The sequence below is a fragment of the Vanacampus margaritifer genome, chromosome 14 (assembly GCF_051991255.1).
Source record: "Vanacampus margaritifer isolate UIUO_Vmar chromosome 14, RoL_Vmar_1.0, whole genome shotgun sequence".
Taxonomy (NCBI): Eukaryota; Metazoa; Chordata; class Actinopteri; order Syngnathiformes; family Syngnathidae; genus Vanacampus; species Vanacampus margaritifer.
Window position 1 is genome coordinate 19,653,887 of NC_135445.1, and position 27,152 is coordinate 19,681,038.

The 27,152-nt window shown below is 40.5% G+C and overlaps 1 protein-coding gene across 1 annotated transcript in view; it reads right to left on the reverse strand.

The window, feature by feature from the left end:
- The window catches only part of ror2 (receptor tyrosine kinase-like orphan receptor 2), a 53,509-nt gene that overhangs the window by 5,433 nt on the left and 20,924 nt on the right, over positions 1-27,152 (reverse strand). The window contains exons 2-8 of the mRNA XM_077542574.1: positions 8,211-8,282; positions 5,907-6,194; positions 5,740-5,770; positions 2,872-2,993; positions 2,434-2,748; positions 2,096-2,350; positions 463-668 (exon numbers count right to left, since the gene is read on the reverse strand). Coding sequence (XP_077398700.1) covers positions 463-668; positions 2,096-2,350; positions 2,434-2,748; positions 2,872-2,993; positions 5,740-5,770; positions 5,907-6,194; positions 8,211-8,282 — 1,289 coding nt within the window. The remainder of the gene's footprint in view (positions 1-462; positions 669-2,095; positions 2,351-2,433; positions 2,749-2,871; positions 2,994-5,739; positions 5,771-5,906; positions 6,195-8,210; positions 8,283-27,152) is intronic.

The window sequence follows — 27,152 nt, forward strand, 5'->3', positions numbered from 1 at the left end:
CTTTATTTACTGACCGTTTAACAGCTTAGTTTAATTTAATTCAACTCATTAGCCAGCTAAATACAGTATTCCCATAACCTTGCAAACACTTTTAGGTATTCTGCTTGAACGCAGCTAGTTTTCACATGACGCCTGTGCACTCCCTAAATACAGTACGTCACACATACTCAGAGGTGTTGTCATTCAAATATTCCGCAAATCAACTCAACTCAACTTAACCCCTGGGTGTTATTTTATTTTGAAATGGCTTGGTCAGAACCAACAAAAAGCCAAAAAATGGTCAAATAACGGCCAGGGGTTAAACTCAATTTAACTGGGGCTGGTGTAGCAAAGGGTGTTACGTACCATAATTGTAGCCTTACAAAATTGAAACAAATCAGAGGTTGAACAGCAACCCTAACCTAAATTTATCTAACCCTAGAGATTCAAATGTTGTACTCCTCCGTTCCACCTGTGTCCCACCTGGTGTTTGTGCTGGTTTAGCAGAGACATTTCCATGTCTTGGTTGGGTGAGCTGCTGAGCTGGCAGCGAGGAGGCGTGTCTGTTGGTGCTTTTTGCTTATTTCGACACATGCAAACCAAGAAGAAAAGGCACGCAATGACCAAAGGGATGGCAATTGCAGGGATTAAAATTAGCACAATCTCCTTTCTGAGGTTCTCTGGAGGCTCTGTGAATAGAAAGATGGTAGAAAGGTAAGTTGTGCAGACATTATATCTGACCTCCTAACCACCATGTACTATTACTATATGAACATGGACACTCAATACATGTTGAGCAAACATCATAAAAATTTTGTAGTCAATAATTGTCATGCTGTAGTGACAAAGTATCCCATACACAGTCTACAGTCCTGGGGGCGCCTCACTTAACAACAAAACGCACAAAACAGGGCCTGACAAATGCTAATGCACCTTCTTACACAAAGCATTTACCCTATATATATATATATATATATATATATATATATATATATATATATAAAAAAACTTGACAGGAAACGGTACACGCATGTACACTAGTCAAAAGTGCGGGTGTTTTAAAATTCCATCGGCCGTTACCAATTACGACACCGATCACATGGATTAGCTGCACCATCTTCAATTATAGAGCTGCTTACTAATGATTATTTTAATAATCAATTAATATCTCAGTTATTTCATAGATTAGTTGATGAATCCGATTTTTTTTTTAAAAAATCCAAATTCACATCTCTTTATTATACAAAAACAGGTCCTTATTTCAAATTGACTATGCAGAAAACGCAAAAACATTATATTATGATTCAGTTACTGGTTTGATTTTTAACATGCACTGTTAAGGAAACGGAAAGGAGATTGGAGACGCTACACTACACTTATAGGCTGGTCAATACCTTTGTTCAGATTAAGGGGCCTCATCCTCAAGAGCCTTTTTAACTTGTAAAATGATAGAGTGTTTATAAAAGTATTGATTTACTCCATTAAATTCACGGTCATGTTTTCAAATTTTACGTTTTGTTTGAACAACACACCTCAAAGAGTTTTTAATCTTTGAACGTATGAACATACGTTAACAACTGAAAATATGTATTGATGTGTGAAAACGTATTATGCACTTAAATTACAATAACATAATGGCTGGAAGATTTTCTACAGTGTGCAGTTGTTTCATATTCTTAGAAAAAGTTGGACAACTGTTGTAGTAGTGTAGTAGTAGTTAAAAGTAAGCGGCATTTCATACAATACTGTTCAGTGATATTGATTATGAACAGGGATGGTATATCAAGGTCCAGAAAGTAAAAAACCTTGCCATAGATTATCTTTATCGACAGTTGCGTCTATTGGCAGGTAAACAAGCACGTCTCCACCAGATGAGTAGACGCACCTGTGAATGAAGCCAAACTTTTCCAGGGTTTTTACTTTCTGGACCTGGATTCTCAAGCTCTGATTCTGAATAAAACCTCTGCTTTGTGCTTTTAGGAACACGTAGACCTACTACAATATTGTATTTTAATGTTGGTCATAATGATGGTACTTGGAGAGCTAGGTATGTTTTTTTGGGTGGTACCGTTTGAAAAGCTCTGCTTTACATTAACGCTGGCACCATGGTACTTACTGCAGGGTTGAATATCACAAAGGTCCACCCTGACCTGAGGGTCCAAGGTGAAGCACCAGGGAGCCTGCATCTGGCCTCCTGGGTTCCGGCAGTAGTTGTGGCTCCCCCATAGCTCAGGGTAGTCTTGAGACAGATGATGACTATGAGGGTATTGAGTGCTCCATGGCTGGCAGTGGTGACCGGATTTAGTGATGCTAACAGTCCCCCTGTATTCAGCCCCACTTCCATTGTAGCAGCTCTGGTCTGTGGGGGAATCTGTAAAACATATTGTAACTCACAATGGGTATGACCCTATTTGGACTATGTCCATCTTTTGTTTTTTTTGGTTATCTGCTTACATGGTCCAAGCTTTTCTGGTGGCACTCCTATTCTCATACATGAAGCAGCATCATGTGTTTCTGGACGGGGTAGGAGGTGACAGCTAGGAAGCTCTAACTGCATAAGGATCATGGGATTGGCTCGCGCAATAGTGTACTCGGCATGGCACAGGTCGTTCTCCAGGGCCTCACACTCATCTCGACAGAGCTGACGTCGCCGAGGACCTCGGGAGCCCTCATCACACAGAGGGAAGACGTAGTAGCAGAAGGAAGGGATGGCAAATTTGGAGCACTGATCTGACAGATGAGTAGAGGTGCCAATCATTGTGAAGGCAGCTTAGAAGAAAGAACCAAAGATGTGGTTACGTTGTTGTACTGACCAATTGATCGACAGAACAACAGGGTGCCTGATGTTTAAAACTGTAAAAACAAACAAACAAAAAACATTGAATTTCCTACCAGTGATGCGATTTTCACTCTCCCCCTGCATCTGTAGAGACTCCACATAAATGCTCTGGTTGCCAATGAAGCGAGCACAGGCAATGCCACGGTATGGTTGGCAAAACCCTTTTTCATGTGACCTAAAAAAATGACAGCACAAATGATTAGTTAGTTAACAGACCAATCAACTTTTTTCATGTTTAAGGCAGTGAACCTGATTTAAAACAATCTGATACGATTCCCCGTTTCATTCTTCCCTCACTCATGAACAAGACCAAAGACATTTGAACTCCTCCACTTGGGGCAGGATCTCATCCTCGACCTGGAGACAGCACTTGACCCTTTTTTTCGACTGAAGAGTATGGAGTTGCTGATTTTCATCCCAACCACTTCACATTCGGATGTGAACCACTCCAGTGAGAGTTAGACATAACTGCTAAATGAAGCCAATACTACCACATCATCCGCAAAAAGGCCACCAAAGCGGATCCCTCAATGTCTCAGCTGCACCTAGAAATTCTGTTCATGAAGTTTAGAAACAAAATAGGTGACAAAGGGCAGCCTTAGCAGAGTCCAACCCGTACTGGAAACAAATCCGACTTATTGACATTGGTGGTAGAGGGACTGACTGTTCAGTACACAGTTCTCCCAAAGCACTCTCCACAGAATTCCCCAAGAGATTATTGGGCAGGAGTGAAGCCATGCAAATCGTGATGTTAAAGTACCACTGACTGTCACGCCCATCTAAGTGGGATGAAATTCATACTCCAAATTTGACCCATCCACTGAGCGGTGAGCAGCAGCAGGGGCTTGTGCTTAAGGATCATTTGGTGATCTAACCCTCCAATTCCAACTTGTAATGCTGAGTGTCAAGCAGGAAGGAAAATGTGTCCCATTTTTATAGCCTTTGGTATGACCCGGCCGGGGATTGAACCCACGCCCTCCTAGTCTCAGGGATGACACTCTACCACTAGCACACTAAGCTGATAATATTTGCCCACGCTTTGCAAAAACTGTCAGCTTGTGAAGGCATCTCCTTTGCACAGTACTTTTCAAATCAACCCCACAGATAACTAATAATGTATTTACTTAGGAAATACGGACTCCAGCTGAGTTATTCCAAAACCTTAATCTTCTTCCAGTGACACTATTCTTTTCTTAATTTGCATGTGTTCTTTGAATCTTTTTTATGCTAAAAGATTAAGTTCCTCCTCATCTTTGACATTCTAGCAGCAATTTTAAGGTTTTATGCTACTCTACCCACCCCTGCCTATAAGTATTAGTTCACTGCCATGTACTGTAATCTGTAAAATTTATATTTGCAGTGTTTTGCACCTATATGCAATAAGCTGTCATATTCAACGTGGAGTTTGCTTTAGTTTGCTTAGCTAGACATGGAAACAGACTTGGAACATCCATATTGTTTGTCCTCATTGGGGCAGCAGGTGATCCCTTTTGACTTTAGGCAAGAGGTGGGAAACTGGACAGCTAATCTTAAGGCACATATAGAAGAACCACCATTCATAGTCACATTATTACACATACAGTATGCATACATTTAGAGGCTTCACCGACAGGACAGGGACCGAACAGGCCGTATCAAGGAGTTTGGTACCCCATATTCCAGATGCATCCCTCACAGCACTCCCCGTGGTAGACAGTCGAACACCTTCTCCAAGTTCACAAAACACATGTAGACTGGTTGGGCAAACAACCATGCACCCCCAAGGACGCTGTTGATGGTGCAGAACTGGTCCACTGTTCTACGGCCAGGACAAAAACCACACTGCTCCTCCTGAGTCTGAGATTCGACTTTCCTTCCACCCTCCTCTCCAACACCCCTGAATGGACCTTACCAGAAAGGTCGATTCTCACCCCTGGTGTCCATGTGGAAGTGTCCCTGAGCAAGTCACTGAACCTCGATTTGCTCGCAGTGGATCTGGCAGCGCCCTGTCTGGCAGCATCCGACCACTGGTGTGTGAATGGGTGAATGTGAGGCTTTGTAAAGCACTTTGGGCACTATAACTAGCAGTCCATTCTATTCCATTAAGTGACCGTGTGTTATAAGTGACCACTAGATGTCGCTGTATCATAGAATGCAGCTGAAGCATATGCATTTAGAAGTAGCACACCAAGGTGGCTTAGAAAGACCACACTTTGCAAGCTTGACTACCAATTCTTATTTTGCGTGCGCGAAAGAGCATCTCAACGAGCGACGGCGACTTGGCAGCCGGCGTAAAACTCGTCGAGCGACGCCGAAAGAGTGAGCGAGTGAGATTTAGTCGGAGCAGCTGACAAGAGCGGCTGGCGGGGGCTAGTCTGAGTCATAGGCTGGAGTGGCGAGCAAGAGCAGCTAGCGGGAGAAGCTAGTAAAAAAAAAGCTAGTAAAAGCTCACGAGAGCAAAGCAGAAGGTGACAAGTGACGGGAGCCCAAATCACGGGACTCAGCGACGACCACCAGCAGGCCCCAGCTGTGGAAGGTAAGCAGCAGTTGACCCATTGGGTCTGACACTAGATGCAAGCACCACTAGGGTAGAGTGACCAAACTATTTTGGGAGAACATTTTGGAGGACAGACCACTTTCTTACATCCTGTTCGGGCATCCGGGGGGCTTATAAATTCATGAAAATGTCCGTTTGGCATTGCGTGACTAATAGGAGATGAAGTACACTGTGTAACTGCGACTGGTACCACAATTTCAAGGCTAGTGTCCTCTTTTTTAGGGGAAATGGGATAATGGTCACCCTACACCAGGGCCAACTACATTCGCAAAGTTGTCCTTTGGGCATGCATGTTACTGCCACTACACTACAAAAACATTGACCAAACAAGAGGAAGCAATAGTTATCAATTTGATTCACAAATAAGAAGAAAGGGTTCACTTACGTATGGTCTGGCCCATGCGTAGGCATCTGCCCTGTTGGATAACATAATGAAACATTAATTCATGATTTAAAAAAATGCATAAATTATTGACACAATTATGCAAGCTGCTTAAAAAGTTGTCACAGAGATTAATGAATAAACAGATTCACAGTGTAAGCAACCCTTACCTAGTTTGACATAAAGGACGCCTGTGGCATAGATCACTTTATATGTGTTGGAGGCAACACACTGATAATAGCCTGTGTCTGTAGTGTCAAGGTCCATGATCCGAAGCTTGGATCCGGCCTCAGTTTTGCGGACAGTGATGCGTCCCTGCTCCTGGACAACGGGGGCATCATTTTTAAGCCATCGAATCGTCGGCCGTGGGTTACCGGCCACCTTGCAATGCAGCGTGGCTGTCTGGCCCTGGAAATGTGTGATATTGTTGACTGGCTCCAGGAACTCAAGGAAGTAACCTTGCCAAAGTGAAATGCAACAGAAAATTTGTTAAAGTCATTCAGAAAGGAATCTATTGAAGACGATGTCCCTTTTTTCCCCACAAAAATACCATATACTACCTCACAGGAAAATGTTGTACCTCTAAAAATTGTATAAAACAACATTCATAGAATTGTTAAAAAAAAAATCCCTTACAGACTAATTTAAATAAATGAATGAATGTTACATTGGTTTGTTCCCTTATTCATTACTATTATGACATGTAGTGGTAGTGATAACAACCATAGTGGTAGTTTTGAGTGTCTTTTCCATACTTATCTGCATATTTTTCTGTTCAGGGACTATCCCTTCATTCTCATTGTGTATTGGGGATGAAAAAAATGGCAACAATATCTGGGTTAAAATGTAAGCGTCATAATTTGCATGTACAATACACTGACTGTAGTTCAGAATGAAGTGGGGGAAAAGGATATTTTGTCATATTTTTGCAGCATAACAATAAGACAGAAACAGATGATTGTGTTGAGAGAGCTGAAGAACACTAAGGTGAGCGTGCCAAGAGAGAGAAAGTTCAGATTTGGGAGACACTGGTTTTCAGAAAGCGGGCACAGAACAGATAAAAATCATGAGAGTGAGGCACAGGCAGAGAATATTGTTGGCTTTGTGCCTCCAAAAACCCCATTTTTTTAGGAGACCCCCAAAATCGCCATGGTTTTCAATCATTGCAAGCCATTTTTAACACTTAAGAGTGGTCATTAGTTTGTAAAATAAAAAAAATAAAATAAAAAATGCATTTGCCTGCTTAACATGTGTGTACTTTTTATATTGATGACACATAAAATTAACATTACAATATTGTTGATTGATGGATGATAAATGCAACATTCAAAAAATGGGAACATGTGATGCAAACAAGATGTCTATGATCTTAAAGTGAATTGCAGTCTTAATCCCTTGGTCAGGCTTTCAGAACACAATGACAGAATATACCGAACACAAGAAAAATATACTTAATATACTATACTTAATATAAATATACTTAACGTTAGCTAAAAGACTCAATCCCCCAAACTGACATGAAAACACTAGTCTGGCAGGCTGCTATTGTCTGACCGTAGAAATAGTTTCCTGCTTGGCGTATATCAACAAAACTTTACCACCATTTCAGTGGTGCAAAGTGCTAAATGAAGATCTACTGGTTTGCCTTTATTTTGAAGGCCAGCTAAATGGTCATTGCTGCCTTGAGTTATCAATCAAAACTTGTACTGTGAAATACAACTTCCCATTCTTATAAATCTATATACAAAATCAGAAAGTTTCCAACTAGAATTTGAGCTGCGCGCAGAAGTTCGCCCTTTTGCAGGAGCCTGCAATCTACCCCCAGCTTGGAAACACAGAAACTGTAAGCATTATAGAAAATGGATGGATGGATAGAAATACTCTAACTGACTGGTAAAAATTGACTTGGAGAGAGAAGCGTCATCTGTTCTATTCACTATTTTGTGACTAGTCAAGAACTTTTGTTGAGTCTCAAGTATCAAGGCTTAAGTGCTTGCTTGCTTATTCGTATCCTCAAGAGACAGAAGTAATGAAAACCAGCTTTGAGAGCTTTGGCAAGCTTCCTCAACTTGCTTGGACCAACACTCATTTGGTAAAGTTTATCTACATTACTTCTAGAACATGCAATTTTCAGTTAGAACGCATTTCCAGGTACTGTATGTTCTGGTGTGACCTTTGTGGTGGCCTTCTGATGTTGTTGGTTTTTTCTCTCTCTATTCTTCTCCTCGAAGACCAAATATTACTCTAGGTTATCTGATAATTATTTTGAGAAGAAAGTGTACACTCTTAAAAATGTTTTTGGGGAAGAAAACAGTGGCGATTCCTAGCATTTGTGTCACTAGCCAACAGGTCTGCATTACTGGGGTGGATGGCACTTCAAAATGTGTACAGAATCCACTTTGTTATGAAAATGTTTGTTGCGTCCTTAATTTAATATTAATGAAGGTCAACGAAGAGTAGATTGGACATTTTACCTTCAAGTGTTGGTGCAGCTCCACTCTGGGCTTCAGCCAGAATCTCTGCATCTATTGAAAGCCCGGGGTCACCTGCACAAATAGAGACACTAGTTAGAGCTGGTGTTTTATAAAACAAATATATTCCGTGTCAGTTCTTCTTCTGTGTGAATACAGTGGCTATGCTTAGATGCACAGCAATAACATGATTACAGTGAAACCTCATGTTAACTGATCTGGATTTAACGGATTTCGGATAACTGATAATGTGCATTGACTGCATTCCACACAAAAAAAAAACTTTGTACAGGAGTTGTCAAAGTCTGATAGTTAACTTTAAGAGTTGGCCGCTGTCATTTAGTGGCACTGTGGCATAATCAACAGACATAGGCCGTTTCTCAATATGAAGAATGTGAACGAACGTGTACTCGTGAATTTTCCTCACTCTGACGTGTTTACGTGATAGCAGCACAAAATGCATATTGGGATATTTTAGTATATTTAGCATCCTTCCGATGCATCCTTGGTTTAAGATAGCAGACAGGAACAACATTTGGGATGTCTGTGCGTTTTTGGTTTATGCATACTTTAAATTGGAACAGTACGTGGGCTGTGACTGATGACCTTTAACAAGATCACAATGACGTAAGAATGGCCAAGAATACAAATTGAGAAACAGTCAAAGACTGGTACATAATCGGAACAACTAAAATAGGATAACACACATGCCAATGTGATGGCCATTTTGGCAGGGGCAATGTTCCTATCCAAGACAAGCAATGGAAGGCATTAGCCCTTTCTCAATTTACGTTTTGTGAACTCGTTAAACGCCGTTAATCGCGGCCAAAGCTATTCCGATTAAAAGTACCGTATTTTACTAGTCACACTTTTTTTCATAGGTTGGCTGTTCAGGGTAACCCTAACCCTAACCCTAACCGACTTATACTCCAGAGCAATTTATACATAAAAAAAATACTGCACTGATATCTCCTACTCCTTAAGAATGAAAATTTTAAACAGTAAATGTCTTAACAAAGATATCTGAGATCATAACGTGCCCTCCAAGATGAGTAATGTCTGTTCCTGGGGTGGTGGTTGTGCAGCTGCACATTGATGAAGACATCTCTCGAACAACCAAATAATTACGCCACATTTTGGAACTGGGCTACTTTTTTAGAACCGTGAAGGAGGAGGTACCAGAAAAAGCGAGTAGAGTAGAGCCGGGTGGATTTGTTGGTGGAGATGGGGCTAAATGTCGAGTAGAGTAGAGTAGAGTAGAGTAGAGTAGAGTAGAGTAGAGTAGAGTAGAGTAGAGTAGAGTAGATACTGGCGGTGGAAACAAGGCTTTATAGTCCGGAAAATTCAGTACGCATGAAGCAAGAATGCACAAAATACCATTAACACACATTGGTCAGCTAGCTTAAAACAAGGATACATCAGTTGGATACTTGTGAAGGCTTAGCTAACAAAATATCCCAAAAATAAAAGTATCAAACAAAGAGACTCGCATTCTCAGGAAGTACGTTCCCACGTAGGTTCTTTTGAAGATCGTACTTAGCGAGTTCATGAGACTATAATCTGTCTTTATATTGAGAAACGGCCAACTGCTTATTCGGGTTTTTAGAAATCCGAATAAGAGCATATTCGGGTTATTGTGCGTGTTTACATGGCCTTTCAAAACAAAATTATGCCAATATTTGGGTTTTAAAAGGGTTATTGCCCGCATGTAGACGTAGTCAATGACCTGGAATGAGCTGAATATGTTGAAGTTGGAATGGTTTGAATCCTTTGAGAAAGGTAGATGTAGTTGAAGGAGGAAAAATAGTGGAATAAGAAAAATAGAAAGAAAGGAAACAAAGAAGGAAGGAAGAAAACAAGGTAGCAAAAAAGAAGAAAGTCAGTTGGGGCCCTTCCTGTTGATTTTGGTACACTCCCAGGTCACTTCATGTTGATTTTGAGGCACTTCCTGTTGTTTTGGAAGCAATTTCGAGTCATTTCTTGTTCAATTTGGGGCACCACCTGTTGATTTTGGGAAAATTCCAGGTCACTTCCTGTTCAATTTGAGGCACTTCCTGTTGATTTTGGGACGCTTCTGGGACACTTCCTGTTCAGTTTGAGGCACTTCCTGACAAGAATCCAGAGTGCAACTATTCATTGGGGACAGCATGGATCAGTTTTAGTCCCAGTCCATTGTGACCATGTCGAAGTATCCTTGAGCAAGATACTAAATTCACAAACAAAATAGCAAGCGCTTTGAGAGCCTTGTAAGTTGGAAAAGTGAAGTGCTGGTACCAAGTACCAAAGGAAGTAACATTTGTTCTAGTTGGCCACCCCTTCAGGAGGGCACGGGGGATTTTTTTTTACTGCACACTCCCTTCTTCACGTACACAATGCGCACATAACGTCACATCTGCAGACAGAGGGCGGGAAATTCGAACCCGAATCCAGTCTGAAAACTATTGCCCAGAGACTTGCAGGAGTACCCATTGTGAACAGCTCACAGCAGAAGATGTTTGAGTGATAAATGGTCAATAAAAAGGCTATTGTAAAGATATTTTTGGGCAAATTGTTACAAACAGCAGCTTTTACTTAAGTAAATATCTGTTACAAGCTTTGTAGATAATAGTAGAAGCAGAAGAAGTTGGGAAAAAAATGTAATCAATCACAATATTTTTGGCCAAATTTCTACATATTTTAATCTCATGCTTGCGCTGTCGCTCTTGCCATTTTTTTTTTTAATACTCACAATTCATTGTGGTCTGTATCAACCTGTTGACTGACCATCAATATTCACTACTTTTCAAAATGTATTGTGGGTAAATTTGAGTGCACTCCATTTTTTTCTTTTGGACATTTGGACACCCCTACAAAATGGCGTGACTCCTTACTAGTGCACTATACGGGGAGCACTAGTAGTGATGGGAAAATGAACCTTCATGAAGCATTCGCAATATATATATTTTTTACTCCTATAGATGGTACTCTTGCTTTAAAGATAAAGGCAAGTGCAATGGAAATTGATTGAATTTCCATTATTTAAATCAAGTGTGCCACCTAGAGGAGTAAAAACATATTACAAGTGCTTCATGAAGCTTCATTTGTTCATCACTCAGTAATGTTGCACATTCGGACACAGCCTAGATCTCGTGTTGTTCTTTTTTACACAAGGAACTAATCACTGCGTTATTGTTAATAGTCCTGCCTTTGTTCTTATTTATAAATAAACTTGCTGTTCAAAGGTCCGAGTAAGCTTGCTGCGCTCTCCTGTGTCGCACTCGTGCCCATGTCACCCTGCTTTTGACTAGTGGTGCCGGTAGGAAATGACGTGCCACTGTACTGTCACTCAATGGGCCCAATTTCAAATGCTTGCACAGATTTCACTTCACATTCATGTTACCTGACTGAATGAAACCACAGGCGTCATTAGCATCCATAAGGCAAGGGACATTGTTGAGTTGGCCAAAAGGGCAGCCAAATGCCCTATTGGTATTGATTGAAATTTGAAAAAATGGTAGAGCTGATCACATCTGTGTTTGGATGTTAATCCAAAACTAACTAAGACACTTGGAGACAGTTATTGCCTCATTTGCAAATAAATGGTAAGACTAATACAGCCACTTGGCTTCCCTTTGGGTATTCTATGTAGAAAAATGGCTCGGCCGTGAGCCTTCTAGCGTTGATTACGATCATTTTCATAATGTGTTAATTTGCAGCATAATTAATGAATGAATCTAATTAACGTGTTAAACTGACAACATGCTAGTTTCTGGTTGGCTGCTCGGCTTCCTCGACCGTTAGTTTTGAAAGTTGTGTTTACGAACAGCAACATAAAAACTAGGACTGTTCAGAATGTATTATTCAGTTAATACTGCTTTCTTTGTTTTGATTTAGAACAACTTATTAAAATAAGTTTTAATTGATTACAATATTTTATGGAACTACATTTTTATGCATAGAAAGCCCTTGATTTTAAGCTTTATTTACTAATCCCACGAATAATTATTTACAGCGAAAATTGATGGTTGGAGGGATAATTTGTTTCCTATGTTATAGCACTGGGATTCTCAACCACCAGGGCATGGACCGTTACTCAGCCACAAGTCATTCGGTACCGGTTCACAAGAATCTGAATGAAAAAAAAAGTTCTTCTGTTTTATGACGCTCGGCTCAAGGAACTCGGACTGCCCACCACAGGCTCCATGGACGGCTGGGTCTCTTCCCCATGCTCTTCTTGGCAGCAGAGGTAAACCCACAGGCAAACCCGCAGGCTGGACCGTTTGAACACTTACGCTAAGCTGGACGGTCGGGTCCTCCGATTGATTGAGTCTGAAAGAAGTTTTGTTATAAAAGCCAGGTTCATCCGCCTGTGCTTTTGTCAAAACGTTTATCTCTAGCATGTGATACAAGGAAAAAGTAAGTGCACAAGTTTAAAAAAATAAGTGAAAAGCAAACGATTGTGTAACGTTAAGTTGTCTATCTAATCATTTGTTTTGATTTGTTTGTGAGCCGACCAGTGAAAAAAAATTCACATGAAGCTGGTTACAAAAAAGGTTGGTGACCACTGATTTATCATGCATACTAACAATGTAAATAACATTAACACAATATACATTTAAAATAAATAAACACGACAGTCTCTTTGTGATACAAATACTTGAGTTAAAGTGTCTTCTTCCAGATGTCCTCCAGCTCAACTGTACTGTATACAATGAACCTCACAGAATTAGATTGTTTTGGACAGACTTGACAGACTTAGACATTTCTATAAACCTGGTTGCAGGTGTCAAAACAGTCAGCAACTGTGATTGATTACTTATATCCGAAGTTTTGGAAAACAGAGATTAGACCTCACGGATCTTTCTTCCAGGGCTATATATGAGCTCTGCTGTTGCATTCCAACAGCCTGCTGCCTCTGCCATGAAAGGGCCCTTTGAGAGCTGAGAGGCCAAGACATGAGTCCATCTATTGGGGTTTTTAGAAGGCCTTCTGGCACACTTCAACACTTTCCTTCTGCAGTTTAAACTGTTTGTATGTGTGCATATTTCCTGCTGCCACTAAAACCTCAAAACATTGTTTCTGTTCTACATCCTTAACCCAGCTACAGCATGTCAACTCTTGTGTGTGTTTTTATATAATAAAAAATAATAATAAAAATATGACAGTATAATGGGTGAGCTGTAGGGATTCAGTGATTTAATATTTTAGTGTTCAAGCAGTCTACTGAAAATTATCCATTATCTAACCGCTTTTCCAGGGTCGGGTCGCGGGGGCAGCGGCTTTTGCAGGGAAGTTCAGACTTTCCTCTTTCCAGCCACTTTGTCTAGCTCCTCCGGTGGGATCCCAAGGCATTTCAAGGCCAGCCGAGAGACAATAGACTCTTTAGCATGTCCTTGGTTGTCCCTGTGGCCTCCTACTGGTGTGACATGACCGGAACACTTCTCCAGGGAGGCGTCCAGGAGGCATCCAAACCAGATCTCAACGTGGAGGAGCAACGGCTCAACTCTTGAGTCCCTCCCGGATGACCGAGCTTCTCACCCTATATCTAAAGGAGAGCCCGGACAGCGGACACCCTGCGGCGTAAACTCATTTCGTCCGCTTGTCTCCGGGATCTTGTTCTTTCTGTTGCGACCCACAGCTCATGACCATAGGTAAGGGTAGGGACATAGATCGACCGCTAAACCAAACTCTGACACCAGTCGTACAAGGACCGAACAGCCCGCATCAGGGGGTTTCGTACCCCATACTCTCAAAGTTCTCACTACAGGACTCCCCGAGGGACACGGTTGAACACCTTCTCCAAGTCCACAAATCACATGTAGACTAGTTGGACGAACTCCTATGCACCTTATAGGACCCCGTTGAGGGTGTAGAGCTGGTCCACTGTTGCACGGCCGGGACGGAAACACACAACACACTGCTCCCCCCGAATCCGAGATTCGACTTCCCCAGACTCTGCTTCCTCAAAGGTCTTACTGTCATTGCCCATGTGAGCGTTGAAGTCTCCAGAGTCCCTAGGGGGAGCGCTCTAAACTGCTGTCCCCAACAAACAGGCGCCAAGCTGGGGGGCAATAAGTATGCCCACACCTGCTCTGCGCCTCTCACCTTAGGCAACTCCAGAGTGGAAGAGAGTCCATCTCCTCTCGAAAGATATGGTATGAGAGCCTAAGCTGTGTGGAGGCGAAGCCTGCTATGGATTTGACATTCCATGTCCCAAGAGATAGCTTCTGTAGCCGGGGATCGGACCGCCAAAGTCTCCGCCTTCGGCTGCCACCTAGCTCACTTCGCACCTGACCCCTATGGCCCCTTCCACAGGTGGTAAGCCCAGGGGAAAGGAGACCCATGTTGTCCTTGTTGACCCCATGGATGCAGGCTCGGCCACCAGACGCTCGCCTTTGAGCTCCACCTCCAGGCCTGGCTCCAAGCAAGGGAAACAGTTGTCCATTTATTGTAATCATCAAAAGGGTTCTGTGAGCCATGCTTTGTCTGGTCCGTCACCTAGGACCTCTTTGCCATAGGTGACCCTGCCAGGAGCATAAAGCCCCAAACAACATAGCTTTTAGGATCATTGGGACACACAAACCCCTCCACCATGGTCAGGTGATGGCTCACGGAGGGGGGGAAACCCCTCTACATCACAATATTGCGTTAATTGGGGAAGGGCCTAACATGGAAAATTTTGAGGAAATACTGAATTATTAGTCCAACACAGTTAAGATTGGGATTGAAAAGTTTGTATATTGTGCTTGTATGAGTTATTTGTGTTCCAACAAGTTACTTCTACTTTCCAAGTACCTTCTGTGTGAAAGACGTCTCTGTGTCTGTGTGCAATTATGACCCCCACCATAAAACAAGGGCCAGTGTATCTGATGACCTCAAGTTGAATAGAATCTAAACTGCCCTGAGGCCACATACCTTGCATACACTTTAAAATGGGCATCCATTTTTTTCCTGTTCAGTTTAGTTAAGTGGCCCAATAACAATGACTGGATCAATGGTCCAAGTTACACTCCTGATGTCATTTTGGGTCGATGTATTTCCAGATGATTTTGCATAAACTTTTTAGACATGAGTATGTCACTCCCTTAGACCCTTGTCCAAAGGTTACTAATGAAATATAGAAAACTTTAATGAAATCCTATATCAGCATATCAGCTTATGCATATTGGATCACATTCATAATTTGGTATTGTTTGTAAAAAATAAAATAAAAATAATAAATGCTACTAACATGCTCATGTGGGAGGAATGTGGCCTTTAAAAATCAGTTAGATCATTTTTTCCCCAAGATAAATTTCACCATGATTTTCAGTCACAGTGTAAAGGCTATTTTCTAAATTATATTCAACTGGAATTGTGTGTAATTTGTTGCACACTGCAATGACAATAAAGACTCGAATCTTATTTCAATATGACCATGCTTATTTGGAGAGGCGTATAGCCTTTCAAAATGTTTGCCGAAAAGCGATGAAAATGTTTGACAAAAGAAGTTCGTCAGATAACAATAATGTTGAGCAAGCACATAATATATAGCAGAATCTCGTGTATATGCGATTCAACGATTTGTGTGTGTGTGTGGGGGGGGGGGGGGGGGCTGGCTATTCCCGCCTATTCATGAATTTCTCTAATATGGTAAAAAAGTCAGGCATTTTTTATTTCCCATAGCAAAATATTGTCTACATTGACATGCAGGATAGTTTGTGTGCTGTAGCATCTCTTTAATAAGGACAAAAAACTGTTACCATCAGCCATAAACACCTCTTAAAACAACCACTCAACCAAACTTCTGCAATGGAAGGTTTAAGTTCTGCCTACACACGCTCAGTCACTCCGCTACAAGCCCCTCACACCAAGGTTATTATAGTTCAGATAAACTAACATAATAAATAAAACTAAAATTGAAAAATACTTTTTGGTAACAAAATAAAATAAAAACGAGACTTCTTTCACATTTAGAAAACTAACTATAATCATTGCAAAAATGTCCTTTGTTCTTCTCTTTGTCAATTAGTATCAAACTTAAGGAGCATTGGCAGCGTGCGGGGTTCTGCCGCAAGATTTCACAAAAAGCCGAGTTTTGGCCATTGATTTTGTGGCAATTAAAATTTCAAATCACTTTTGCAGTGCAGGTGTGCTGGGAAGCAAGTGGGCGCCTATCTAAGGCCACGATCGTCAGCTCAGTGCATCTGAATTGTGTTGTCCCCTGCCTGAAAACCCCCTTCCCCACCACTTCCACATGTGCAAGTCATTGTTTGTTGGGTAATCTTGTGGCTGTATTCTTCCGTCTTCTCCGAAATCAATCGCATTTTTGAGACCCTTAATATGTACGGAAACTCACTAAACTTTGCACACTCTTCGGGCACGGCTAGGAATGCGATATTATGAAGTTGCCATAACAACATGGCTCTATAGCATCCCCTAGCGTGGAAAAATATAAGCCAATTCTGACATGTTTGACCGAGGGCTATGAATATTGGCAGGCAGAGTCCCGTCCTGAAGACATCTACAAACTTATATTTCATCGTAGTGATAGCGCCACCTACTGGCAAACAAAAATTTTAAAAAATGTTGTCTTTGATGTTGTTGTCCAACCGGGTTAACCAGATGTATTAGTTCAGAAGAGTGTTTGGGCCTTCATGATGATACAACATGAAGTTTGTGAGTTTTCGCAAATCACTGTGAGCGTGGCTGTTCAAACAAGAAAACGCTGATTTTGAGGGCCTAAACATGCACAGAAACTCATAAAACTTGTCACACACATCTGGCTTGGCAAAATTAGCAATATTTTATAGTGAATTGTATGATTTTTACAAAAATTACTCACTAGCGCCCCTTAGAAATGATTAATGAACAGTTGTACTTTTAAGCAAGATCTACGAAAATTTGAAGGTATATGAAAGAGCCCAAGACCTACAAAAAGTCTCTTGGACTCATGCTAAAATGAACAGGAAGTGAGCCACAATTTTTTTTATGTCAGATTTTTGCCAATTTTTTTACAATTTATAGGAGGCATTCTTTTGCCCACTTCTCCTACATGTTTCATCCGATTGACTTCAAACTTGGGCCATGTCAAGAACTGGGCCAACAATAGGGAACTCCCCCCCAAAAAATACTATATAACAGGTGCGGGGCATACAATTTTGTTTCCTTCACCTTGAAAGAGGAAATACTTAATAACTATAATACCCCCCCCCCCCCAAAAAAAAAAAAATCACATTTATGTTTATAGTCATGACCTAAAGGTATCTCTATGACATTATTTGGTTATTGGTTATTTTTAAATTTTTACATGCTACGCCGAGGCCGTTCAACAGACCCACTTCAAAATTTGTAGAAAAAAATTAAGATGTTGACCATGCCTCAGACCGACTAAGACCGACTATATTTGGGACTTTTTGGCACTGGTCAAGTCATTTACAGTGCCGCAAAGTCTCATGTGACAATGTGACAATAAAGCCTCGTTTCCACCCCTGGTATCTTCTCTACTCTACTCTGCATTTAGCCCCGTCTCCACCAACAAATCTACCCGGCTCTACTCTACTCGCTTTTTCTGGTAACTGCTCCTTTGCGGTTTTAAAAAAAGTAACCCAGTTCCAAAACGTGACGTAATTATTTTGGGGGCCAATGATTGGTTTGAGTCATGTCGTCATCAATGTGTAGCTGCACAAAACCACCACCCTGGGAAAACAGCTGCCATTAACAATGAAGAATGAACAATGGCTTCCAAACAGATTAATGCTTGGACTTTTGAGGAGGTGCAAACCTTTTTAACATTATTGAATGCAGAATTTTGGGTTGCTGCAATATTCATTCTATGTCTTCAGGCTGCAATAAACAGCCACAAACCAAGCACCAAGTACAAAAAAAAACATCTGCGCACTGCATTGTTTTTGCCAGGCGAAGTGAGGAGGGGCTCCCGGGTGGTGGCAGTGGCAGTGGAGACACACTGCTTTTTGGTGTATAGCCAAGTAGAGCAGAGCAGAGTAGGGTAGATACCGTCTGTGGGAACGAGGTTTAAACGGTGCTGAACTTGGCCCAGAAGGGCCTATCTTCTCAAAACCTTACATATTAACTAGAAAAATTCCCGCGGAAATTTTGAATGGGACTGCTGGCTCTTGTAAATGAGCTGAACAGTTTAAAATTTAAACGACTGGAATCGGTCAAGAAATGTGGAAGTTAACCATAATCAACATCAACTAAAAGTATCTCACTGTCCCTTTAAGAAAAATGCACTTTTCACGCACACACATTTGACTTGGAGACGTCACGCACCCACATTCCATTGATATTGTATGAGAGACGCACACCTCGAACAAAAGCCTCTCACGACTTAACGGTTCAAGATGCAGATTCAAGAAATAGCTCGTTAGAACGGCAAGGGTTTGGGGAACGCGAGCATGTTGTCACTTTTTTAATCGGATGAAAAATGACCAAATGAGAGCAGGTTGAAAACTTATGATTTATCCAAAATGAAGAGGAAAAAGGAGGCGAATTTATCATGGAAAAGATAGGCGAGTTAGTCCGACTTCTCCTCGCTTAAAGTAAAAATAAAGGTACTAAATGACACCTTAGCCAAATAAAAGTTAGTTTGTCTGAAAGAAGAGACTTGTCACTACAAAATGTGAGAATTTGATGTCTAGTGAGCAAAGATTGTGGCCATGGTGACGAGTTGAAGTGAAACTTTTGACTTTTGGAAATATATTTTTTGGGTTCCCGCCACTCAAAGCCTAATTGCTCCACAGAGTGTAATAGAAGGCTATTTCACTCACTGTCTTTGAACCCGCACAGGGGGGAGAGCTTTCATTCCTTAAAATAAATTTAGACACTGAGCTAAAGATGGGAAAAATTGCTACAAAATGAGCTAAAATTCATATCGGTCAGATAACGTATGCGCGCGCAGCGTGTCTTGGAAAAAGGTGCTTGATCTGTAATTTGTCCCCACTTTCTCCATTCATTTCCTATGGGAGTTTTTTGGGAATTGCGTCGCCATGGTAACTCGGAATTCCTAGAAAAGTAATGCCGCACCGAGTCAGATCGAGCCGCATCGTTTGATACCTTATTTGTCCCGGTGCGATCTACGGTACGGGCCGCATTTTTGCGGAAAAATCTGGGGATTTTCTAGGGTGGAGAGTAATATGTGCTGCTTTCAGCAGTCCCATAATGACAGTACAAGACTGAAGAGATCTACAAACTTATTTTTCACCATAGTGGTCGTGTTGGGCAATTTTGTTGTAAATGCATGTTTGTTACACACACAAAAAAAAGATTTTTTGAGTGTCTTTGCACACACATCAGGCCTGGTAAAATAACCAATATTTTAATAGTTTATTGTGACGTAAAAAAAAAACTCACTACAAATTTTCTAATAAGCAGCCCCAGTTGGACATTTCACTTAGATCTACGAAAAGTGGGAGGCGAACAAAAAGGCGAACTTGTTTGCCCCATTTTTGGCCTATCATAGGGGTCACATTTTATAGAACTCCTCCCACAGATTTTATCTGATGTGTGTGGGTCATCTAAAGAAAAGTGGTGAAAAGCACAATTTTTATTTCACCGAATGTTACTGCTGTGGCTACGCATTTTGCAAATAATTATTTGCTGATTTGGGTGCTCTAAACATGCGTGAAAGCTTATGACATTTTGAATAAACATCAGGTCAGGCACAAAACAAAAAATACATAATAGTTTATTGTTCTATTTTCAAGAAAATTTTAAATCCAATGTGCAAATACCCCAAAGTGGCCTGCGCCGCCAGGGCCCGTTATAGCTCCTCGCAGCTCTCGTAGTAATTGTGTTTTGTCTCTTGGGCGGGTTGTAAGTGAATGTCGTTGGTCTGTACTCGTGACATGTGCAATGACAATAAATTCGATTTAATTCCATTTCATGTACCAATTCTTTTTTGTTTGAAATTTTGTTTTGCAGCTTATATTTAGTGGGAGTCTAAATTGTTGATTATATAATGTGGTTGCAAAAGTACATTCTTTTGTATGCATTAATTCATAGGTCAGAGCTTTCAGGGCCATTATTACTCATATATTTTATACAATACACTTTTTGTGCCCAGTATGCACAAAGAAATTCCATTAGTGGCATTGAATACCTATTTGTTTTTTGTTGTTTGTTAAATATAATGTTATTTGTCAAATAATTGAAAAGCATGTCACCTACTACTTTGGACCTCAGACTGTCACAATAGTATGTCAAATGTCAGAATAGCTCATTCATTCAGTTGACTGACTATGTTAGACATAACTGATTTAACACACACACAATCGTGATTGAGTCTGTAACTTTGGTGTACAGTAAATTATTCACTCACATTTGTTGTTCTTGTGTTGAGGCTGGTCGTTCTTTTGGAATAAATGTTGAAATTGTAATCCTTTGCGGGCTCATGCAATATAATGATGATAGTACCATCATGCATGACAGCAATTTCAACCCTTCTTGATTGTCCAAATAGTACAACTATGACTGTTAACAAAAATGTTTTCAGTAAAACTCCACATGGAAATTTTCTGGACATTCACGGACACTTTGCAACAAATGAACAACAGTTGCTGCATCACAAATGTTGAACAAAAGAAGAGCAAAAAGGTCAGTTTCAAATGATGTCCTCACATTTGGAGACTTCAAAGCCAAGGTCCATTAAGACATGATTTTTATGAAGTTCCTCTTCTGGACAAATGGTGTCCAGATGGGACTCTTTTCTCTCACAGGATCCATCGCTTCTTATCATCTCCAGGGGTCGGCAACCTTAAATACTAAAAGAGCCATTTTAACTGTCGACCACAGACAACAAAAAAATAAAAAATAAAATATATATATATATATATATACACACACACCATAGTGAACTGTTACATAGAACACAAAACTTAAGTTCTGCATGTAACAGAAACATTGTGAACTCTGAAAAAAGACACTTGCTTTCAAATAAGTAATTCAATGTCTATGTAGCCCTCATACTACACATACAGACAAATATGAACTATCAACCTGACGCAAACCAAAAATGCTTGTAATATTTCCGCGAACCTTAGTGTACAGCATCAGCACATCAGGACTGTAGACGTTGCTGTCATTTTCACACACAATTGTAAACTGTCATCTGTGAGTGATTTTTTTCTAATATAGTTGATGTAGCATGTAGCATTAAATCTTTTTTTATTCACAAACTTTTTTTCTTAGATGTATCCACGGTTTGCTCATGGAGACAAAATAGCATTAGAAATTTGGGTGCCCGGTGTCTCACATTGGCATGCTTTGAGTTGCATTTTACTGCATGAAAGATGCTAAATAAATAAAATTTCATTTGTTTTTATTTTGATTGGATCTTGCGATGCTATTTTGAGCGATAAAAAAACTAAAATGCTTTATTTTAATATTAAAAGAGCATCACAATCATCAAATTTAGAATTGCACTTGACAAAGTAATTTAAATTAAATACTCAAATATTTCCAAAGTCAGCCGCAGCAGATGGATGAAGGAGCCACATGCGGCTCTGGAGCCACAGGTTACAGACCTCCGATCTAGACACAAACACTCTTTCTGACATACTGTCTGCATCATGGCACTTTCTAGCTCGTCAGATGGTTTCACTTGCAAGTACTGGAATTTCCCCTTTACTGGTCTGATGCTATCTTCCCACTATGTGAGTTTTAATCTACAGGCAGTTTACACAGGGGTAACTCCATCCCCATGACTGAGTTAAAACAACAATAGCCATCTCATAAAAAACAGCCACTTCCCTTTAAATATTTGGCCATTTGGAGAGTCAAAGACAAGACAATAAATGAGAACGAGGGTTGTGATGAACTGGCTCATTTGCATTTTATTGCCTTCCTGATAAAGGCATACCAAACAAAGGGAGGAAAGCCTTTAGTCTTGCGCCATTCACATTGACCCCATTGCTCATTCTCTTCAGTGTACAGTTTTCATTGTTTACATGATTGTAAGACAAGGCAAGGATCAGCAAGAAAAAGACACAGTTTACTCCCAACATTTCTTTCTTTCTTCAGTAACTGTAACTTCACAAGGGAGAGGATAATAGTTTGACAAGCCTGCTGTTAACACATTTTCTTTTCACAGACTCATGACCCATTACCACTGAAGGCTTTCTGCCTGTTTCACCAACATCACTATGACGGAATGATTAGACTTTATAAACCCAAATGCCACACAACACAGTACTAACTCCAGTACTATGACCTGATTTTCTATGCTTTCCAGTAGCATTTTTTTTCTCCTGAAGTAGGCCTGCTACTTGAGCTGATATCCAAATGGTTTGGCCTACTTTGCTTGACACAAGGTCACAAGACATGTGTTTCAAACAAATATTGTTCCATCTTTGTGGTACATTTGCAGAGACCCTTAATGGGGTGAACTTGCAGACAGTGCTCAGCGACTCAAACTAATACAAGTTGGTTCTGATGAGCTTTTTTATTCTGCATCTGTATGTGTATCTTCCAAGTTCCATCCATCCATTATCCAAACCGTTCACAAGGGTCGCGGGCGTGCTGGAGCCAATCCCAGCTATCTTCGGGCAGTTGCGAGGAACACCCTACACTGGTTGCCAGCCAATCGCGGGGCATATGTGTATCTTTTTTAAGGTTATTTATGAGTTACTTATTCATGGTAGCTTTAGAACAGCTACACTTTTTTTTTACTCATTCAACCCAAAAACGTATGAAGAAGTTTTTAATACTTTGTCCTGCACTGCCAAAAACGCATTTATATGTTTTTTTTAATGCTAGAGCAAACAGAAGCCTTTGATACAGCTTCTGACATAAAGAGGTTGCTTAAAGCATTGGTAGTTATTACAAAAACGGCCAGCAGGTGACAACAGAGATCAGACAGGGCCATGTTGCAACAAGCTATTTTTCCAGTGTTTTCAACAGGTTTGTGAATAATGATGAGACTTAACTATATTCTAAGGCTAACAGCTCCTCAAAATATGAATTTACAAGAGTCACTTGTTGGTGCAATATGCTGCTATTTACAGACCGTCGCTGTCCTGTGAAAAACACATGTGCCTTTCTGACATTTTTACATTTATGAGATGAAACTGAATTCACACATCCCAAAAACGCAAAGAAAGAAAAAAAAGAACAGCGACAATATGTTCTGATTAGTCGACTAATTGCGACTACTGTTGGTGATTAGTTGACTGGCAAAATAATCACTACTTAAAATTTAACTCGACTAGACAGACATACCCCGTGACTGGACGAGAGGGGGGCTGACGCTCCACTCGTCCGTGCTTGCAAGCAAAAGCAGAGGGGGGAGGGGTCGAGGTGGATCAAACCATTTTCAATCAAATCGGGGGTGTACTGTATATTTGTTGTTTAACTCTTTGACTGCCAGACGTTTTCAGAAAAGGGATGCTGTCAGTGCCAGCCGATTTAAGCATTTTGACTGATCTTTCAAGGTCCACAGAAAATGTTTGTTTGGACTATGGAAACACACATACTACCAAATGAAAGATTGGACTCTCATCTTTCATCAGAAAAAAAGTTTGTTTCTACCTTATTCCGTTTTTCAGTAATCAACAATAGAAAATTGTTAGTTTCAGCCAAATGCTCTGTTTTGAAACAAAAAACTGAGAAATCTAGCTTTTTGTGAAACGATATTATTTCATGCACTCTAGTGAATTTGACACTTTTTTTTTTCCATGAATAATGCCACAAACACCTAAACAGTGCTTTACTTCTGTAAAACACTACCACCAACAATGAAAAAGTATTTTTTGATAGCAAAATACGTTTATTTACATTCAACAGTGTAACAATTTGACAAAACAATTTGGCAAACTATTTACAAATGTGTGCAACCGTGGTACTATTTACAATTGTGTGGATGTTTCAAATACAGTTTTTCTTTTTGTAACACTCCCCTGCGTGCAAGAGGACGCAGCAGGATTTGCACAACAGATTAGTTTCACTGCGATGGCTCCTTAGCGTGCAGATGATACACTTTCTTGCCGGCCTTTTTTTCCGGGGAATAGCAAGTATATACTGCAGTGTGTGTTTGGCCATGTTGCCATCAAGTCTACTCTCAGGATCATGATACGATGACATTACGGTGGTGTTACGTCTGGCTTCCTAATTGTCCTTCAGTTCCTATACCGGGTGGTTGATCCATCTTATCTGCTCCATTCATGGTTGCATCGTAGTCCATAACCAGTGTCTTCTCCGTGATCAGACTGTACCCACTCCTCCGATGAATATGCATTGGACTCGTGGCACTCTTTGTCGTCCGATTGAACGTCCGCCTGAGCAGAAGTGCTCGGTTGTGCTCCGCGTTTTCCGGCGTTAGCATCGCTAGCCGGTGAGGCTTTATGACGTGATCATAGACGCCGCGTCAACGCTTTCAACTTTGGCGTCAACCTCGGAGTCACCATCATCATCATCGTCGTCATCAATGTGCTCTTTAGCTTTGGTCGATGCTTTTCGTCTTTGAAAAAAATGCTCAAGCGTGAGCTGCTTGCAACCGGTCGCCATTATGGCTTCCTCTGCCATTGTCCGCTCAACACTCTAGCTCCGCCTCACATCTTCTACTGACGCCTACCCAATCTTGTCCAAAGAGAGTCATCGCTGCCATCTAGGGGCCAAAAATAGGCATTATACTAACTAGATCTGCTTGATACTTTCAGCACAACTGGCCAAGGCTTTCCTCCACCCGTTTCCCAAAAAAAAACAAAAAAAACTTGGTGAACGTCTTTTAACGTCTTTGGCGCTCCTCTGTAGGATTTTACTAAACGTTATTTAACGTTTTTGGCAGTCAAAGAGTTAAATATTACTTAAAAAAATTATGTTATATATATATATATATATATATATATATATATATATATATATATATATATATATATATATATATATATATATATATATATATATTGAAAAACAGAAATCGAGTCTTTATCTGACTTTCCATTATGTGTTTATTTTGCACAAGGCGGGAAACAAAATGCTACCCCGCCACAAACTACAGTTATATACAGATCAGTGGGCCGCTGCTGCTTAAGTGGTGTAAAAGAAGAACATTTAACAGCAGAAGAAGAGTGTTTTTCGAGTGAAAGCAAACAAGCTCAAAGGAAACAAACTAAGGTCGCATTTTGTTTCCCGACTTGTGCAAAATAAATACATAATGTCAGGTCAGATAAACACTCGATTTCTGTTTTTCAATGTACAATTTTAAACGAGAAACAGAAACGGTTTGTTCCCGTACAATGGAGACACTAACACTGCCTCCCTGTGGACGGCTGAGGAACGGGCCTTAGACACATGTGAATATCTGAGAGCTTGTGTGTGTGTGAATATCTCGAAACAGCGTGATGTTTGTCTCAAAAATAAATGCGTGTGCGCAACGATACACAAACGCACTTTCGACAACTCGCAAGCAAAAGTCATGGAAAATGCACGCACAAAATTAAATAAGATATGTGAAAATCACAAATACATTTGTGGATCTCAAAAACACATGAAAATCGCGAAAAATTTTGTAGATCTGAAAAACACGGGAAAATCACAGATGTATTTGTGGATCTCAAAAACACGTGAAAAGCACAAATCGATTTGTGTGAATATTTTTGAGACAAGTCTCTCCTATACACTCCTGACACATCAGGGAATTTGGTAACAGAAAGTAGACTGGACTCGATCTATAAAATGGCCGCATCTTAATTTTCCTTGCGGAGCAAATTTATTTTAGAGTGTTTGTGAATTTGGTAGCCTCCTTGGGCCTTCCCGTCCCCACGTTTTTTGGGGGGAGAATGGGTTTCATGGTAATTATAAGATGCATAAATGATTGGCGGTCGTGTACTTATCCCCTGCTATTCGCGTCACTGAACAAACTAAACTGGTAATTCAAGGTGGTGCCACTGTGTTCGGCTAAGTCTTCCTTACTAATTTACATGAACACTTAAAATTGTCAGTAACAAACATTTTCCTTCCTACTAAAAATTCCTTTTCTCTTGGAGGCTTGGCGGATTAGTCAAGATTGAATAGAAGTGATGCAGACTTTGCTGCTCAACAACTTTCCACTGTGTGGTATTGATATTTCAGCATGAAAGACGTGAGGTCATTATTTTTCCACTGTTGTACACAACTGATGGAGCCTGCTGGATGAGTGGTTTAGTCAACAATTCAAAGCATATGTGTTTGTTTTTAAGTAAGGAATATGATTTTAAATATGATCCTAAATAAACAAAAGCAAAACGTGTTTACAGATAGGTACGTTTCAAGGGGGTCTGAGTGTCTCTTACTTTGAATTGTAGTGCCGTAAGAGGTTTCCTTTTATGGTAGGTTTCATGCCATCCCACCAATCTGTGTATTCAGAAGCCTGCAAACTAGAAACTGCATTTTCAAGAACCTGTTTTCATTTGTGACTACAACACCTGAGAAATGCACGATCAAAGACGAACCGCAGCAAGCTGCACATATTTGCAAGTACAGCCCCCTTATATTAATTAAGTTAAAAAGGAATGTGTGAGGGGTCGGCAATCAAATATACAAAATACAAAAGCACTTGTGAGCTCTGCTACACAGGTGGGTAAGTATGTGCCATAAAACATGAGCACACATCCTGGGACACTTAAACAGGATAATTATGAACAGACTCAACAACACTGCCTGTGGCTACAAATATCTTCTGATGCAAACAGACGATGGCCAGCCACATGCTGGCGCTCAGCCAATTGAGAGAGTCTCTTCTTCCTCTGAGAAACAAACTCATTCAAGCTTCCTTGATCCATAACTATTGTGACATGCATGCATAACTGGTATTTTTACATGCGCTTAAACTGAACTTTGACCTTAAAAGTGTACCTAACATGTTTCAGAGGAATGCGCCCTCATCTGTCACCTCATAGACTATACAATTTATGTAATAGCTTGAGAGATAATCCAGGCAATTTATGAGTCAAACAGCTTTTAACCATTTGTCACAAAAATCTCAAGCAAGCA